The sequence below is a fragment of the Sceloporus occidentalis genome, unplaced genomic scaffold, assembly GCF_023333645.1.
Source record: "Sceloporus occidentalis isolate IW3139 unplaced genomic scaffold, rSceOcc1.0.p SCAF_2, whole genome shotgun sequence".
Taxonomy (NCBI): Eukaryota; Metazoa; Chordata; class Lepidosauria; order Squamata; family Phrynosomatidae; genus Sceloporus; species Sceloporus occidentalis.
The window spans coordinates 232,882,003-232,900,442 of record NW_028316982.1 but is presented as its reverse complement, the minus strand read 5'-3'; the positions used below and the strand labels follow the sequence as shown (position 1 = coordinate 232,900,442).

The 18,440-nt window shown below is 41.1% G+C and overlaps 1 protein-coding gene across 4 annotated transcripts in view; it reads right to left on the bottom strand.

The window, feature by feature from the left end:
• The window catches only part of CMSS1 (cms1 ribosomal small subunit homolog), a 254,657-nt gene that overhangs the window by 22,210 nt on the left and 214,007 nt on the right, over nt 1–18,440 (bottom strand). The window contains exon 2 of one of the 4 annotated variants that reach the window (XM_089512408.1): nt 10,584–10,724. The exons of 2 other annotated variants lie outside the window; for them this stretch is intronic. In XM_089512408.1, the coding sequence (XP_089368534.1) occupies nt 10,584–10,724 (141 nt within the window). Of the gene's footprint in view, nt 1–1,429; nt 1,524–10,583; nt 10,725–18,440 lie in introns of those variants that run through there. One more of the 4 variants, XM_089512410.1, reaches the window with a different exon arrangement.

Here is an 18,440-nt window from a genome sequence, read left to right as displayed (position 1 = left end):
GTTGCAGCACTGTCCTGCTCCCTAAAAGAAGCTGCTCTGAGCAGCTTCCTGGAAGGGGCATCACAGGGGCGCTTGCGTGCCATGATGACACCCCTTCCAACCAGTGCCATTTGGGCACTATGCGCCATAGACACCATCATGGCACGTGCCATGTTGATGAGCGCACACCATCATGGTGGTGGGGCAGCATGGTAAGGGTTTCCAGCATGTGAATACTGAACCCTAGTCTGCGTCCAGGCCAGCATAAAGTCTGTCGAGCCCCTTTGATACCTTTATTAGGACTAAATAAAATGCCACAATGTAGTAAACAAATGTTCAACTTCTTCCAGACTTTTCTGTGAGTTCATTGTTAAGCAAAACAGGAACTGGGAAAGAGAAAAGGCATTAAAGATATACTGCTTTAAATGCTTTGGGTAGGTGATGGTTGCAGACCATCTTTAGAGTTGCAGTCCAACATTGAAACCACTAGATTAGTACCCTATTGCAATTTCTAGCTAACACGCTACCATTAATACGTTCAAGCATATATATTTTTCTCAGCATAAAAATTGTTTGAGAACTTAAAAACTTTGAGTCTTCCAAAGACCCATATCCAGAGCTTACAAAGGTTTTAATTTGCATGACACTTCAACAAACTCCCCAGCCAGAGCCTACTGAGGGATTTTGGGGACTGTTGTCAAAGAAATAATTTTCCAACTTTTGCTCATATTGGATACAAAAAAGCAAAACAAATACTACAGCTTAAGCATCCTGCAGGGCCTTGCAGACCAAGTATCAGTATAGGTTGAATCTTCCTTATCTGGAATTTCAAAATCCAAAATACTCCAAAATGCCAAGTTTTCTGCATAGGTGACAGAGATAGTGCACCTTTGCTTTCTGATGGTTCAATGTACACAAACTTTGTTTCATGAATAAAATTACTTTCAGGCTATGTGTATGAGGTGTATATGAAGCATAAATAAATTTCAGGTTTAGACTTCGATCCCATCTTCATGACATCTCATTATGTATATGCAAATATTTCAAAATCTGAAAAACTCCCAAATCCAAAACACTTCTCATCCCTTCTCAGAGAAGGGAGACTCAACCTGTACTACTCATACTTTCTTTCTGAACTATTAATGTAAGTTACTTCTTGTTGTAAAATAGGACAGCTATCTATTTTGCTGATGCACATGCTTACAGTTATAGCATTAGTAGAACCCACAGCACAGTCAAACATGCATCTTCTCACTATACTACAAGGGAAATGCTATGGACATCTCCATTGGGAAGTCTCCCCTTTATTAAGTTTCCAGGCTTAATAAAGTTTGAGGACACAAGAGGCAGTCTGAAAGTGGCCGTTCCCCTTGGGCATATCCTTACTGGAAAATCTGAACACAAGAGAGAAAGTAACCAGGATGCAGGTATAATAAAGCTAGGTCCGTACTTATCCTTGCTTGTTGCAAGCAGATGTCGGCTGCTTGCATAGTGTCCCATCTCCACTGGAAAAAATGACAAGAGGAGAGGTCAGTTTTTCAGCAAGGTCATTCCCTCTTCAGTGCTTGGAGAGAGAGAAGCACAGAAAGTGGGTTGGGTTATATTTAGAGTTTGGTCTAAATCAGTGCCAGGGTCTCCCTGTCTCTTCTTTACAGTGCTGGCTGTAAAGTACACTGAATCTAACAGTGTTGTGTTAAAACCTACACAATACAAATGGTGGAAGGAGAGTTCCATCAAGCTGTATGGCTTTTCTGAAATAAGCACTTAGGGTGCTCAGAAGGGAAAGCTTGAACAGAATTTGACTTCTGTAAAAGGACATTTTCATTTGCTGGCCTGGACCTGTCCTTTACGAGAGAAGAAAAAGGAAATCATTGAGAAAGTTGCCTTCTTAAATATGGTAAGTCTTTTCTACTGTCATATTATTCTAGATAAATAGTTGTGTGGTAATGTGGTAAATTTCCCATCAGTGTGAGATATTTCATGTAAATTGGACTTTAGTGTGATATTTTCTTAGGTGAACAATATTGGTTCTACTTTGGGTGCAAATGTCAGTTTCTCACTCAGAAATATACAATGTCCCCCTCCCTTCAGCAGTAATGACAGAAAAGCTATACAAACAACACAGTTCAAATCCCTGTGTCAGAACTTTTAAGTGGTTGACAATAGAACAATTACACTAGAATCCTCAATAAGGGGAAAGAAAGTCCATCTCAGTGCACAGAGACAGAGCTTTTGTCACTCTGAGTGTATAGACAAACACTCAAGTATACTTTGTCACTGGCAATGCCCCACTATGTAGATTTATGGAAGGTAGCAATGAAAGGCAATGAATTTTAAGGAAACAGTATTAGCAGATGTGAAAGCCTTCATACCCTATCAATGGGCAACATATCTGCAACATAGTTAGAGCTAAAATGCTTTGAAGTTGGGGATATTTCCTGTAAGGTTAATTAAATAAAGAGGCATACTATTATGAAACCAAGCATCAGAGATACGCACAACTCATATATAAATGGTATTTGCTAAGTGGTGGCTGGCAGCATTTATGTCAGTGGTGCGGTGAATCCAATGTAGGCTTTAGTCCAAACTTAACAGCTATACTAGGTGTGGAAACTATTTTGAAGATAGGGTTCAGCACCTTGGACAGCCAGTTTACACTGAGACTAGAAACCACCATATTCACTTACTCCACTGACATGGAAGCCACAAATCACCACTTCATCTGTTAATTTCCTGTCTCTCTCTCATCTCTCCCTGCCCTCTGCATCTCAATGCAGCTGATGCTTTGTCTGATTATGCCAGTACAGGTTGAGTATCCCTTATCTGGAAACCCAAAATCCAAAATATTCCAAAATCCAAAATTGTCTACATGGGTAGCTGAGATAGTGACACTTTTGCTTTCTGATGGTTCAGTGCACACAAACACTGTTTCAATCACAAAATTATTAAAAATAATTATAAAATTACCTTCAGGCTATGTGTGTAAGGTGTGTATGAAACAAAAATGAAATTAACCTTTATTAATTTTCCATGATATCTGAGAACTGAATGACTTGATCCCCTCAGTTAACTGCTAGACTAGAGAGTAAATCAACATTTATTTAAATCCTATTAATTCAATTCAATGTGTCTGCTCTAGTTGGGACTATAAATTGGATTAAAGCTAATGGATTCATTTCCCGTTACTCAAAATTTACTAGATAGGTGAACTGTTTGAAGGATGAGCAGGTATAATCCAGTGGTTTACAATGGCTATCCATTTATTTCTGACTGCTTATAAGTAAATTAATCCATATAGCTGAAAACCATGCAGCTGTTCACAACTATAATAAAATAGTAATCCACAGCACAGGAGGACATCAACACTAGACTAGCAGACCACTTATCCATTTATTTTTTAAAACCATGTAGATGCAAGACATTCAAAAAAGTGCTGGATGAGGATAACTTTCATCTGATTTTTCATGACACATCTAATGCTCTTAAGTGTTACTTAACCCAGATTCGGTATGGCTCAGGATCAAAATAAACTTTATATTAAAGATCTAAGTAGCTGCTATTTCTCCTCTATGTTTGAAGAATTGAGTAAATTAAGGACTCGGGCATGATTAGTGGTGGTAAAGGATCTTTAAAACCTTTGCTTCTGTTGTGGTGCCATTCTGGATCAGCTCCCCTTACTCCTTGGTGACGTAAACTGTAGGTGCTGAGGCCCAACCCAGATTTGTATACATTTTGGGGCAATTGTTTTACCTGAAAACTGGCCAAAGACACTCAAAATCAACCAAAAATGCTCTCAATCCCCGCCTGGTCCAAATGACAGCTGGAAGTGGCATTATGTCACGTTTGGCACACCAAACCATGATGGTGTGGCCCACTGATGGGGGATGAGGGGTCGTCTCAAGCCTTCCAAAGTTACTCACCTCTGTGTTAAGAGATCACGAGCGTGCTTTAGACAGTAGAAAATAGAATTCTAATTTTGAAAGCAATGCAAGACTGGGGACTGCTTTGTATGAAAAACTATAGGCAGTAAACTGTTATATTTAATAAATGTAAATCTAAGAACGACTATCCAAATCCTAGTATACAGTCAATGGTTACATGTCATGGATGTTAGAATTTTACATGTCCACTTTTATTTTGCTTTGTAAAAAGAGTTGCCATTTAATTGTTTCCTGTAATAGTGAAGTTAGCTGGCTGAGCATCTATACTATTAGATCCAAAATCAGGCCACTGAAAGGAAAAACAGGGCATTGTCAGCAGACTCAGGTGGGCTTTAAAGCATGCAAAGTAGAAAATGTTTTCTTACAACCCAGAGGGGGTAATCCCCCAACATATTCCCAAACCCCCAAAGGGTAATGTGGACAGTTGATCAGTTGTTTCCAGAAACCACAGAACGCTAAGTGTCACCTAGAAAAGAAAAACAGGAAATGGGATGTTATAGGGAAGCGTGAACTCTTTGAGGGCCCTCCAGTTCATATCATGAAACACCAAACAGGTATTTTGAAGACAACTGCTGTTTGCTCTGCCAGTTGTAATCAGGCATACATGGCTATGGTAGATTTGGTTAGAGTAGAGCTGTGTTCTTTCCCAGCTCAAGCTTTAGTGCATGGCTTACTACAGATGTGCGGCAGCAAACAGACAAGGAAAGACAATGAAACAGACAAACTGGGATATGCCTGCATATGTTCAAGACTGAAATAATAATGAAGTCCCAGTGAAATTAAAAAGTGTTATAATGCTGTTTTTTAAAAGATGGAGGTGAGGGATCCCCTCCTTTGTTCGGTACTAAAGAGTCTGTTTCTTATATCACCAGATTCCTACACGAATAGCCTTTCATGTACAAACAGAATGCAATGTGACATGATCTTATAAATATCTATATGAAGCAACCTGTATACAGGTTTATCACAGTGTATGATTTGCATATAGACATCAAACAATATAAAGTTGGCCAGTGTGTGAAATGATCATATACTGAAGAAAATGGTAACAGAATGGAATTTTACCACATTCAGTATCTGAAATGATGTAAAATAATAATAATAATAATAATAATAATAATAATAATAATAATTTATATTCTGCTTAATCTCAGGGAATCCAAGCAGATTACAGCAGTAAAATACGGTACAATTAAAAGAGATAGATTAAAAATTCCAAAATCCCCCACCCTTCCCCCTTACATAAAAACATAATCAAGTCCTAAAAAGAGATTAAACTGAAAAAAGAGTTGAAACATTAATATACAATACACTAAAATGAGATAAAAATTTCAAGCGGAGTCTGGGTAGGGTACATAAAGATAAGAGATGGAAGATGAAAGGGGAAAGGTGGGGGAGAGGCAGGTCAGCAAGGGTGCTCTAGTCTGGAAAGGCCTGCCGGAACAGATCCGTCTTAATAGCCTTCTTGAAGGTATCCAAGGTGGTAATCTGCTCCAGGAATAAACTTGCCATAATAATAACAACAACAACAACAATAATAATACATTTTATTTATAGACCGCTATTCCGCAATGATCATAGCGGTGTACAGTAAAAAACTGCAATACAATACAAAATACAATGTGACAGTTAAAGGAGGGAGAAGTCTCATCCTTCAGGCAGTCCCTGATGTTGCTGGGTCTGCCTGATCGCTCCCTTTGAGGCCGAGATGATTTTTCATTGTTTTTTCATTGGTGACTGATGTGTAAAACTCCAGATCACATAGAACAGAGGCTGTCAAATTTGTACTTCAGGTATTTTGGACTTCAGTTCCCAGAAACCCCAGCCAGCTTGGCCAATGGTCCAGGATTCTATGGGCCGAAGTCCAAAATATCTGGAGGACCAAAACTGAGAACTTGTGTCTCTAAGGCTGCAATCCTAAGCATTAATAATTGGCTGCTTGCTGACAGTACAAATTGTGAAGGGCAGCACCAGAACTGGAAGCTGGCATGGCTTGCAGCACTACAGAATTATTTAGCTTTCTTTGAACTAAATGTCCCCACTTTCTGTGCTTCTCACTACTGATCTGTAGACTACATGAAATCATGCCAGGAGCTATAGGTTCCCTAGTAGTGCTACACACCTGAGAACAAGAGCCACTGAAATCAGTGGGGCTTTCTTCTGAGTAAATACGCCAACAATTTCACTCTTAGGGCAGAATCCTGTGCATAGCTTATGCATACACATGATTCTTTTTTGGATGGGACACAGGGAAGTATCTTCTTGTCCTTCATGCCCTGTCCAAAACTTTCCCCTCTATTATTTGCCAAGCCCCAGGAGAAAGATGCAGCTGGTCCAGGCTTGTAGGAAGAGAGAAATGAGTGTGTGCTCCCATATGGAGTGCACCATCCTTTTCCTTCCCCTCAACAAAGATCAGCCACCTTTTCCTCTTCTGAAATGCTTCCTCCTCCCTTCTCTATCCCCTGGTAAGGAGCAGCCCTTCAAGGGCTTGCCCTGAAGCTAGGGTTGCCATAAGCCAGGACCTCCAAACCAGGACAAATGTAGGACAATGTTTTCAAATGTAGGACACGTTTTTATAAAAATGGAAGACACGCAAAAAATTTGTTAATCTAAATGCATGTTTCTAAGGCTTGATCAAAATGGAGGACATTTTGGCATTATTCCTAGACAGATGGCAGAAATGGACTTCCCTTTCTGGCCATATTTATATATTTAATAATAAAAATAATGAAAAATAAATAAAAAACAAGACAGGGGTGTATATATTTAATAATAAAAATAATGAGAAAAAAATAAAAAAGCAATAATAAAAATTAATAAAATAAAAAACAAGATATAATAAAAATTAATAAAATAAAAACAAGAAATAATAAAAATTAATGAAATAAAATATAAAACAAGCAATAATAAAAATTAATTAAATAAAAAAATGTATTTTATATTTTTAAAAATTAATTAAAAAAACCAAAAAACCCAAGGCAGACCTAATGGCCACTCACTCACCTTTCCTTCTGCTCCCCCCTCCTCCTCCTCCTCTTTAGGCTCACGAGCGTGCGCAGGGAAGCAGCGCAGGTGCGCATGCTGCTGCTGGCCCCTGCTGAGGCCCGGGCGGCGCACGCAGAGGAGCCCGTCCCTTTTGGCCAGCTGGCCAATGGCTGGCTGGCAACAAAGCAGGGGACGAGCTCCTGCTTTAGAGCCCCGCGCACGCACAGGAAAGCCCTGGCCCTGGCGTGGGAGACGTGACGGCGGTGGCGGCGGTGCTGCTGCCGCCGAGAAGGAGGAGGAAGGCAGAGCCGGAGGAGGAGGTGGGTTGATGCTGCCCACCAGTCCAGGAAGGGAAGGAGGAGGTGGGTTGGCGCCGCGGCCAGCTGCATTAGCAGCAGCGGCAATGGCCGCAGGAACGGGCCCCGGACCGGGACAAATGCATGGGTGGGAGCCAAACCGGGCTGTGACCGGGAGGGGGTCCCAAAAGCAGGATTTTCCCAGCGGCAACCGGTATATGGCATCCCTACCTGAGGCCCAGTTTTAGGGAAAGGGTAGGATATAAATAAATGTAATAATGAATAATAATAATCAGCTAATATGGCACAGTGGAGGACATGGAACTGCATGGGTGGGTCATTACACTATGGCTGCTTGGTGTAGGATCTTGGCCTTCATGTAATAAGGAGAATGGTTACTGTCTCTGCCAGAAAGCTTCCAAAATGAATTGGAGCTCTTAAGCTTGAATGTGACAAGGGTCTGGAATGTGACTCTTTAATCCTTCCACATGCTAAGTAAAACCTGGGATTTAAATAGAGGAGGGGAAAGGCTTGGAAAAGTAACAGCAGCAATGCCAGAACTTTGCTGAAGTGCCTTTCTAAGAACAGTGTATTTCTGGGTTTCTGCAGCTGCCAGTCAAGGACAACCCAGGCAACAGTGCACTATATTGGAACATTTCATTCAGAGTTCCTTGAAAGGTTATTTTTAAATAGTTCCTGAAATAAAGAGCTTCGCTTGTGCAAGGGAGCCACACATATGGTAAGCCAGATTCCTCATACACAGTCAGGTCATGGATCTGCATGAATTCCTTATGGACCAACTTGGCATTAAGGAACAACAAGACCAGGCCATGTGGCACAACAAGAAGGCAACAGTCACAATAGGGATGACACGGTGGTCAGAGAGGGGGTAGTGGCCAAGGATGTAGACGGGGGGTACACCTAGTACAGCCTTGGGGTTGCATTTGGTCCTCTTCCTCAAGGATGTTCTTGTGGTCCTCAACCCTTCTACATTCCTGAACCTCTTATCTGTCTGTCTAAACAAAGGGGAAATGGACGATTTTTTTTCCAAACCAGAAGTAAACTTCTGGCTATTTCTGGGTTGTTGTTTTTGCATTTTTGACAATCTGTGTTTTCCTTGGAAAGTCCCAGGCTAGAAAACTGGCTGCCAGATCAGCTGCAAGTGTCCACCTCTGATTCTGGATCTCATCTGTTTAACAGGACCCTCACTCCTTAACTACAAAAGCATTCCCTGCCCCCAAACCACTGGATCCTCAGACTCTTAAATACTTTCTACCTTTAATTACAACTGCAAACATGAGAGGGTGAATACCCCCCCACCCACCCCCTAAACATTGTAGATTTGAATCTGGAGGACAGGGAAACTTCTTGGAGCTGGTTTTTGGGTGGCAAGAATGGCTGAAGACAGGACTGAAACCCCGGCTTAATCACTGGAACCCACTGGCTGACGCTGGGGAAGTCACACTATTTCAGCCTCAGAGGAAGGGAAAGGCCTCTCTGAACAAATCATGCCAAGAAAACCTGGTGATAAGTTCACCTTAGGGTCGCCATGTCAGAAACAACCTGAACTCACACAGCAACAATAAATTCCACACAATCTCACCTGCTCTACCCCCAGATGTCTATACATAGGCACAAATGTATAATATATGATCCGGCAGATCACAAGGGGCCAGGAAGATCACAAACACCTTACAGCAGTAATAGTTCAGAACCCTGTTTCCAATTCAAATTTGCCCTTCCTGATTTATCACTGGTTTATCATGGGTGCGAACTCCAGCAGAGAGATGCAACAAAGCCTCTCCTATAATGCTGGCTGGCAACTGCAGAAGAGGCAAAGCTTGATGGAGCTGGCTTTTCAGCAGAGCCATCATTAGCCCTACTTTCCTCCTTTGGCTCTGCTGCAACATGCCAGGATTTTGTTTGGAGTAACTTCTGTGTAGCCTCTATTATGCTGCCTTCTGCCCCTCAGATGCAAGCCAGGCTTTGCATGAAAGACTCCTCTTTCCCCTAAGGAAAATTAGGAGCGCATCTGTCAAGAGGCAGGAATAAGACTAAGGGTTTGAGCACTGCTGCTGGCTAGGAACGCTGTAGCCTACAATTCTACCAAGTTAAAATTCATAACAAAATCAGTAGCATGGATTTCCATCTCCAAGGTGTGAGCGAAAGTTGAGAAAATGAAGGAAAGAGAAGATGAAAGAAGGAGACTTTAATCCTTTCCAAGCAAACTGCCCTAACTTCCCTTGGAATACAACCAACAGAGCCACATTTCTAAGTCACTAGGAAAGGCGCTTGCGCACACACACACCTTCCCTGCTCATGCCCAGTTCCTCTTAGGACTGTTTTCCTATTTACACAGCACCTTTTCTTTTCTTTTTTTCATCTTCAAATGTTACAGCCCAAGCCTCTGCATACTGACTGAGAAATACACCCTACTGCTTTTAGAAAATCTAGTGTCTACTACGGGTTGGGGAGGAACAAAATGATTGAAGGAAAGAAATGGAATGGAGTAGTTGCCTGGAATACTGATCAGGAACAAGTGTTGTGGCTTTCAGCATTATGTCAGGCAACATAAAACAGTCAGGTAGAATTACTATTCAAAGCAAAAGATAGATTTTATTTAAGGTGGAGGCTGAGAGAATGCCAAGGCACTTCATAGTCTCTAAAATTTCAGTATCTCAACCTGAATGAAATGTTAAAGGGGGGGGGAGGGTCTTTTTGAAAGAACTCATGCTAACTGGCCTGGTATAATTTTGGTCTCAGTTTCCTAGCAGGTCTTGAGGGGCAGCTTGTCTGTGATGACATCAGACTGTGTTGATGAGTAAATTTCTCAAGGATGCAAACACTGGGAGTGTCATTCAATGAGAACTTAGAGAAGTTTGTGTTCTCATGAGCCCAGGCTGTAATAATAGGCTAAAATAGTTGGGTTGGAACCATTTGCAGCAGTATCTTCTAAAGCATTTTAATGCTCTTGCAAATCTCAAATGTAACCCAATTTTCCTTTGCTAGTTAAGCACTCTTATTAAGTAGGCTCTCAATACTCTTTTCTGCTATAAATGTGTATGGTGACGTAGCCACTAAACACTCTATATAAATTCAGTTGCCAGATCTTTTTTCTTTTCTTTTTTAATGCTCACATTTTATCAAAGGCACATTTAATTTCTCCATTTAAATAAGAACTCTTTCAAAATCTCAGAACATTTTAAGAATTACTTAGGGAACTGTTACTGAAATTATTTATGATGTCATAACAAGGAATAAACATTCTAGGACTACCAATTTTCAATTTAGGCTTTGTTTGCACTTGCACATGAGGTCACTGCTGAAATAAACACACGATAGCCGACAACGCATCTTGACATCACACATGTAGATAACTTACAACAGTAGTCTCCCCTCATCCTGGTTTTTTCCCCTGGGATCATCCACAGTGTGCAGCAGAACTGGACATACGATATCAACTGATAATGGGGTTGGTTCACAGAAGTATGTTGACTGGTGAGGTCAAACATCCTGAACAACACTGAGAAAAATTCATAAAGTTGTTGTATCTTTCTTCCACAGCTCCACTTTTTTAGAATTTTTCATTCACAAGGAAGTATGAATAGCCAAGTTGTGTTTCAGAATGTCTTCTCAAATTTAGTGAAAAAAACCAACAAGAATTTTACTCTTATGGTTTTGGGACTCAATTCTACTACTATTTACAATAATTGAGAAAAAAACATGTATATATGGTGCTAAGGGGCCTTGCAAAATGCTACTCAATGTTACTAGTTGCTCAGCACCTACACCAAACCTGTTCTGCTTATTCCCCATAAGAAAAGGGGCAGGGGGGGGGGCGTGAAAAACAACCAACTTTTCCTCTACTTTTCATTACAGGAAAATCATCATCAAAGGCATCAAGACCCAACTGGATTTCAAATCCTGTTGAAGCTCTGATTTCTTAAAACGTTACCCCTTCAGTTAGAATCTTCCATGTGATCTAAGAAAGTTGTATTTTCATCACAGCTGTCATAAAATATGCTTATTAACTTAGGTTTTGTGTCAAGTACAGATTCACTGTCACCTGAAAATGTTCAGGTGTAGTTTTTATACTAGCTAGCAAAAGCACACAAATTCTATCCCCTTCACCACCATTTTCATCATTCTCACATGCTGAGATATGACTGCCTTTGGTGGAGAACATCCTTTATCTGAGGACGTCTTCCTTGTGATTTAGAACTCAAAGGCCCCTTTCACTATACAATTGCGGCACTATGATTCCACTTTGCACAGCATGGTTCACTCCTAGGATTTCCAGTTGAGGGTGGAGTATTTAAAATTCTCAGCCCAAGAGCTCTAGTGTCTCACCAACTGCAAACCCCAGGATTCCACAGAATGTAATCAATGTAGTTACAGTGGAATCATAATGGTATAACTATGTAGTATGACCCCCCCTGCCAGAAAATTGTTCTCTGAAATAGCCTTCCACACATGGGGGCAGTGAAAACAGGATGGGAGGATGGAACTAGCATTATAGCACCTGCTTTCCCTCCTCATGTGTAGAGACTACACACTTGCATTCTTTCAAGTTGGAAGAAACCACACCCTCCTGCCATGCAGGAATATGCAATCAAAGCACCCCTGACAGATGGTCATCCAGCCTCTAGATAAAAACCAGCAAAGTAGGAACTCAAGGTAGGGTAGTCCACTGTTGAACAGCTCTTATTATCAGGAAGATTTCCTAAAGTTTAGGTGGATCTCTTTTTCTGTAGCTTGAATTCATTGCTCAAGGTCCTAGTCTCCGCAGCAGCAGAAAACAAGCTTGCACCATCCTCAATATGGCATCCCTTCAAATATTTAAACATGTCTATCATGTCATTTCTTAACCTTCTCTTCCCCAGGTCAAACATACCCAACTCCCTAAGCCGCTCCTCATAGTGCAATAGATCCTCCACACCTTTCACCCTTTTGGTCATTCTCTTCTGGACACACTCTAGCTTATCAATATCCCTCTTGAACTGTGGTGCCCAGAACTAGAAACAGTATTCTGACCAAAGGTCTGACCTTTGGTCAGAATACTGTCTGACTAAAGAAGAATAGAGTGACATTATATTTTTCCTCCTCACTGAAACTGTTTGAAATTGTCTCTTCAGTATTTCATTTTAAAGAAACACTCATACATCATGAACTCCCTTCTCTTTTAATATTGCCTGTCCATGGGATAACACCCAGTATTTCCCTAAATGGACTGAAATCAACTTTTTAAAAGCCTAGAATGTGTATTTGACTATGTTTGGCTTCCTTGTGCATCTGTATAACAAACTCTGGGAGAACATGGTCATTCCCACCCAAGGATACCAACACGTTTACTCCATTAATCAGGCCATCACTGTTGGTTAGGATCAGATCCATAATAGCTGATTCCCCTTGTTACCTCTTCCATCTTCTAAATAACAAAATTGTTTGCAAGGCAAGTGAGGAATTTGTTGGACCTTATATTTTTGGCAGAGTATATTTGACTTCCAGCAAATATCAGGATAGTTGAATTTCCCCATATCTACTGATTTCTCCTTTCTGAATGTGTGTTCATCTGTTCCAGGAAGGCATTATTCAATCTATCTTGAAGGTCTGTAGTAGACCTCCACAATGGCATCCCTGTTGTTTCTCCTCTCTCTTAATTGTTATCCAGATGCTCTCAACCTGGCTTCCAGGATTTAAGTAATGGATCTCTTTACAGGTGGAATCATTCCTGATATATAGAGCTGCTAGTCCTCCCTTACTGTTTGATTTATTCCTCTGAAATACATTATAACCATCTATTACTACATTCTAATTATGAGACCCATCCCACCAGGTTTCAGTGGTGCCTATTATACTTGCTTTGCTGTGTTGAGGTCAAATTCCTCTTATGTCCCCTGCCCTATGCATTAGTTTAGAGACATCTAAGACCATGCATGGGCCATCCCCCTAGCTGCCTATTTAAGGGATTTTTTTCCTCCCATTGTTGGGTTCTTGCACTATTTGCCTTGTTTTCTGTATAACAGTCAGGTTATTATCGCTTCTTCAGCATATAGACAAGGTTTTTTTTCAAATAAAAAATACATAATTTAAAGCAAAGACAGCTGATTTCAAGATGAAAGATACAGCCTGGGAAAATTAATTTATGTCAAGTATCTTTCTAATTGTTTTAATCCCAATTTGACAGTGCTAACAATCTGATACTTTATAATGGGACTTCTGCTAAATAGTGCTGTGGAAATAATTACTCGAGGAACTAGGCTGCAAGAGAGAATGCAGTGTGCAATGCCAGATTAGCAAAGCATTGAATTACTGCAGCAGGGCAAGGTGTTATCCAACTTTCTGATTTAGAGGCAGTTTCTGCAGAGGTCTGCAAGCTCCACGTGTTTAGAATATTTCCCCTCCCCAATGCTGCACTTCCAGCTGAGTACTTGGTTCAGATTTCAGAGTAGCTGAAATGATGCATTTAACACCTGCTACTTATGTTCAAGGTTAACACAAGGTTTAAAACACCAGAACAATGTTGATGGAACCCATTGATCTAACAGCCTGAGGCAAGTAACAACCATAGGAAATCTCCCACCTGGAAAGATTGGGAAAGCACTGACCTTCCATGCTCAGAGAGCCATAAACCATACCCTTTATTTTTTCCCCTCATTCTTTTCACCATCTCTTGTTTACATAACACAGAGAAGTGAATAGTAGTGATTTCCAAAAAAGGTTTGACCTGAAGTGGCCGCATGGACAATATTGGCAATGGTTCTGTGCTCCAACATGTAGAGGAAGTAGAATCAAACTTCATGAAAATATTCCAAAGCAGTAGTCAGTTGCTTAGCTTAGATTCTTAGATTCTCCAAGAGTAGTTACTGTGCACCTTCAAATCATTTCCAACTTACAATGACATTAAGGTAAAACTATCATAGGGTTTTTTTTGGACAAGATTTGTTTAGAGATGTGTTGCCATTGTCATCCTCTGAAACTGAGAATGCGTGACTTGTTACCTGGCCAATTGGGGATTTGGAATGCTAACTCAACACCCAAATTATTACACCACACTGGCTGTCTTTGTAAAACGTGAAAGGAGCCAAACAAAGAGATATGGAGATGTGCTATTTCTGGCACATTAGAAAGATATGCCCCTATTTCTGACCAGAGTTCAGAAAAGTTACTATTTGGACTACAACTCCCATGATCCCCTAGCCAGCAAAGTAAACTTTCCTGAGCTCTGCTTTTGATCCCTCTCCATCATGACCAGATTACAGGTCCAAATACTTTTTTTTTTAATTGGGAATGGTAACAGGTGTATCCTTTAAACCAGCGGTTCCCAACCTTTGTTGGGCCGCGACCCCCATTGCTGGCAAAAGTCCCACCCGTGACCTCCCTCATTGGTTGGGAGGCCATGTAGGGGCGGGACTTTCGACCACCTACAAGCCCCAGCGGCGTTTGCGGCCGGAAGTCCTGCCCCTACCTGGCCTCCCAACCAATCAGGGAGGCTACTGGTGGGACTTCCAGCCGCAAAGGCTGCTGGGGCTTGCAGTCCCATCCTTGTCCCCTTCTACCCGTGGGTGCCTTCTATGGCACCCGCGGGGAGAAGTGGAGAAGAGACGGCAGCCCTGGCCTTTTCCCCTTCTCCTCACGGGTGCCTTGGAAGGCACCCGCGGGGAGAAGCAGGGAGGAGGAGGCGGCCCCGGCCCTTTCCTCTTCTCCTCACAGGTGTCTTTGATGGCACCCGTGGGGAGAAGGGAAGAGGATGAGGTGGCCCCGGCCCCTTCTCCTTGCAGTTGCCGGTGCTAACGCCAGCACCCGCGGGGAAAAAGGGAGGTGGGGGAGGCAGGGGGAATCCCAACCTGGCAACCCCCAAGAAAGGGTCGAGGGACCCCCAAAGGGAACCCCTGCTTTAAACTCTGTCTTGGCAGGCAATTCTTTGAATAAATGGGCTAACTCTCTCCCTCCCATTTCCTCAGAAATCCTTTGCTTCCCTGTGTACTCTGAAGAAAGCTGGGCCCAAATCACAACTAGAAAGAGCCAAACATAGCTTAACCTAGCTTTACATATTAAAGGATAACCTTGATTTTGCAGTTTTATATAAGGGACATCATTTTACTACACCACTGTATATAATGGCACTTGAGAATCCAGGGATTTTGGTATCCACATGGGGTCCTGGAGCCAAACCCCAGTGGATGCCAAGGGCCCATTGTTCTTCATGAAAAAGGAATTTAAAATGCTTATTTTGTGAAAAGATGTTTGAAAGTAATGCAGATTTGCATTCACATATGTTTAAAAGAACACACCACAGAATGATGCAGAAGTGGGAAGATTACGAGCCTACAAATGCAAACTGACATAGACCAGGAACAGAAAGAACTGTCCATCCCTGATCACAAAATATAACCCATATATGAACTCAATTCTGTTTTAAAATCAACAAGGATTCCCAAGATGACAGTTAAAGTAGAATATGGTGTTAGAACTGTGTAGGGTGTTAAGACTACCTCACATACTGCAGAAACACAATATATTTCCGACGCCTCAGCAAAATGAAGAAGGTCTGGAGTAGATGAAAACATTATTCTGTGCTGAATCCAATTTGTTGTGTTGCTTACATGGAAGCAAGGACCTAACTTCCAGAGGTGAATTCTTGTGTCCCCCAGCCCCCCTCCCTACATATAATTTATGATAGTTTTGCTTTTAAAGAGGAATGAGGTAGGATGTGGTGATTCCTTTCCCAGACAACCTGCACATAGCAGGTTAGTAGAAGCAGATCCAAACCAGCAGCAAACAGGTTTGGGCTGTCAGCTGTGACAAATCAGTTAACCTGTCTGTTATTACATAGCTTATAAAGATCCCTTATAAAGTTACCTTACAAGTAGCGTTTTTACAAGTTCGTTTTGGAGCATAATAAGGCTCCTTGTCATTTATACTAGCCACCTAGCATCATCATAAAACAGGGGTGCAATATTTTAATAAGGTGAAAAATGTCTTCCAGCTAGAGAACAACACCCCCTCCCCAAATCATGGCTTTTATAGGGAAAGAGTGTCCTGTATATATGGAGAGCATAATGATGATTCCAGGCATCTTTGCAGAACTTATTAACTCAGTATGGGGACTCTCAGTCTCTATAGATTGAAAAGGGTTTCTATTGTCTTGGCATTACTTTTTAAAAAAAAAAAAGGGGGGGGGATTAGTGTCTTTTTTCCTATAAACAAAAACCACATGACACTGTACAGAAATGTTGCTTTAAAGTGTGTGAATGTACAGAGATTTGCCAAATAAAGCTTGTGGGGGAGATACTGCACGATTTACAGCAACACGCACAAAATATTTCAGCCTTTTAAATGGAGGAACAACCTAAAATCATATCCTGCAATGTGGGAAAGATCATCACCACTGCTATATATGTCTTCCTATGGGACCTTTCTAATAGCTCTGAGGCTTACAACACACTTAAAATAATAGATATGAACTTGTGCCCTTCAAAGAACCTACTTGCAAGAGAGAAGAGAGGGAGACAAAGAAGCAAAAATAAACTCCAATAATTTAGAAGCAACGTATGCTTATTTTGGTACTGAACACTCATTCCTACCAATCCTTTAGAGGTAGCATTTGACTACAACTTGGGAGAGCCTTGTCCATTCCAGGCTCAGCCAGAAAGTCCAGTGGGTGACCTTGGAATCTCTGTCCATACTAAGGGTGGCTATAAAAGGGGAAACTACTTTGTAGGAGGAAGGGGAGAATAAGAAGGGTGACAATATTATCATCTAAAGTAAAACAATGGTTCTCAACCTTTGGTCCCTCTGGGTGTTCTGGACTTCAACTCCCTGAATTTCTAACCACTGGCCATGCTGATAGACAATCCTGGAAATAGAGGTCCAAAGCAGCTGGAGGACCAAATACTGAGATGCACTGGTCTAAATCAACCAATGTTTCCTCAAACCAAACCCTTCCAGATGTTGACTACAACTCTGTATTATATATAGACTGCTGGCTAGGATTACAGGAGTTGTAGTCCAAAACAGGAAAGATGTGGGATGAGGAATGCTGCTAGTAAAAGTGATACCAAAGAATATTTATGTATTTAAATATTTAAATATTTATTTAAATATTGACTGCCCTATACCACTGGCTCTCAAGTTTGCATATATTAAAAATTAGTTTAAACCATTTAAAACAATAAACATAATCCAGACTAAAATCAGATTATACAAATTAACAATTAAAACAGTTTAATGTGTATGGACATTTTGGAATAAATCAATTCAGTGCAAAGGCTTTACTAAAAAGCCATATTGTTACTTTGAACCAAAATGATGTGTGCCTTGGAGCCAACAAGGCCTCTGATGGGAAGGATTTCAGCCATGGCTGAAAAGTCCCACTTCTATGGCCTCCCAGATTGGACTGACCTCAATTATTGGAAACAGAGGAAGACCCCTCAGTCATCAGGCAGACACATATAGGGAGAGACACTCCTTCAAGTAAGACAATTAGGGCTTTAAATGGCATCGCCAGCACCCTGAATTCAATCCAGTAGTGTATTGCAGTCACAATTGTAGAATTGGTATGTTGCATTTAAACTGGTCTTGCAAACCCTACAAAAATAACCAAGCCTTGTAGAAGTTCTGTGCCAGAACATCAATAATGCCCTGCACTTTTGTCTGGGAATCAGAAAACAAGGAAACTCTCCTGTCATAATCACAAGCCACATGACATTGCTGATTGTGCAGACTGGATTTAAGGAACAACTGCCAATATACAATTGGCTTAGTTCCTCCTAAGTCAGCTTCTATTCTAGAATAACTAATGAGATAAATGAGATCCTTGATTAGTATGTTTCAGGAAAAAATAATGGTTTCAGATGTTTGCATTATCTGAGCTAAGTGCAGTGAACCTCCATCCACTAAACTGTCTTATTCAGATACTGCAATTTAGAATGTAGAAAAGACTGCAAAGTTAGGCAGAACCTAATGGTTCTGTCCTTACCAGGGGAAGAAATCTCTTACACTGCTATACTGGTAGAGATTAGCATGAGACCTTTTCACTGTTTTCTGTTATAAATGGCATTTGTTTCTTTGTTTTGCATGAGAAAAGAAGCTTTTGGGAATAAACCTGGCCAATACTGAGAAATAACTCAGGGGTAGTCAGTTGTTATGAAATCAGATAAATGCCATCATGGATGACATTCAAATCTTTGCATCTCACAGAATCATAGAGATGAAGAGACCATAAGGGCCATCAAGT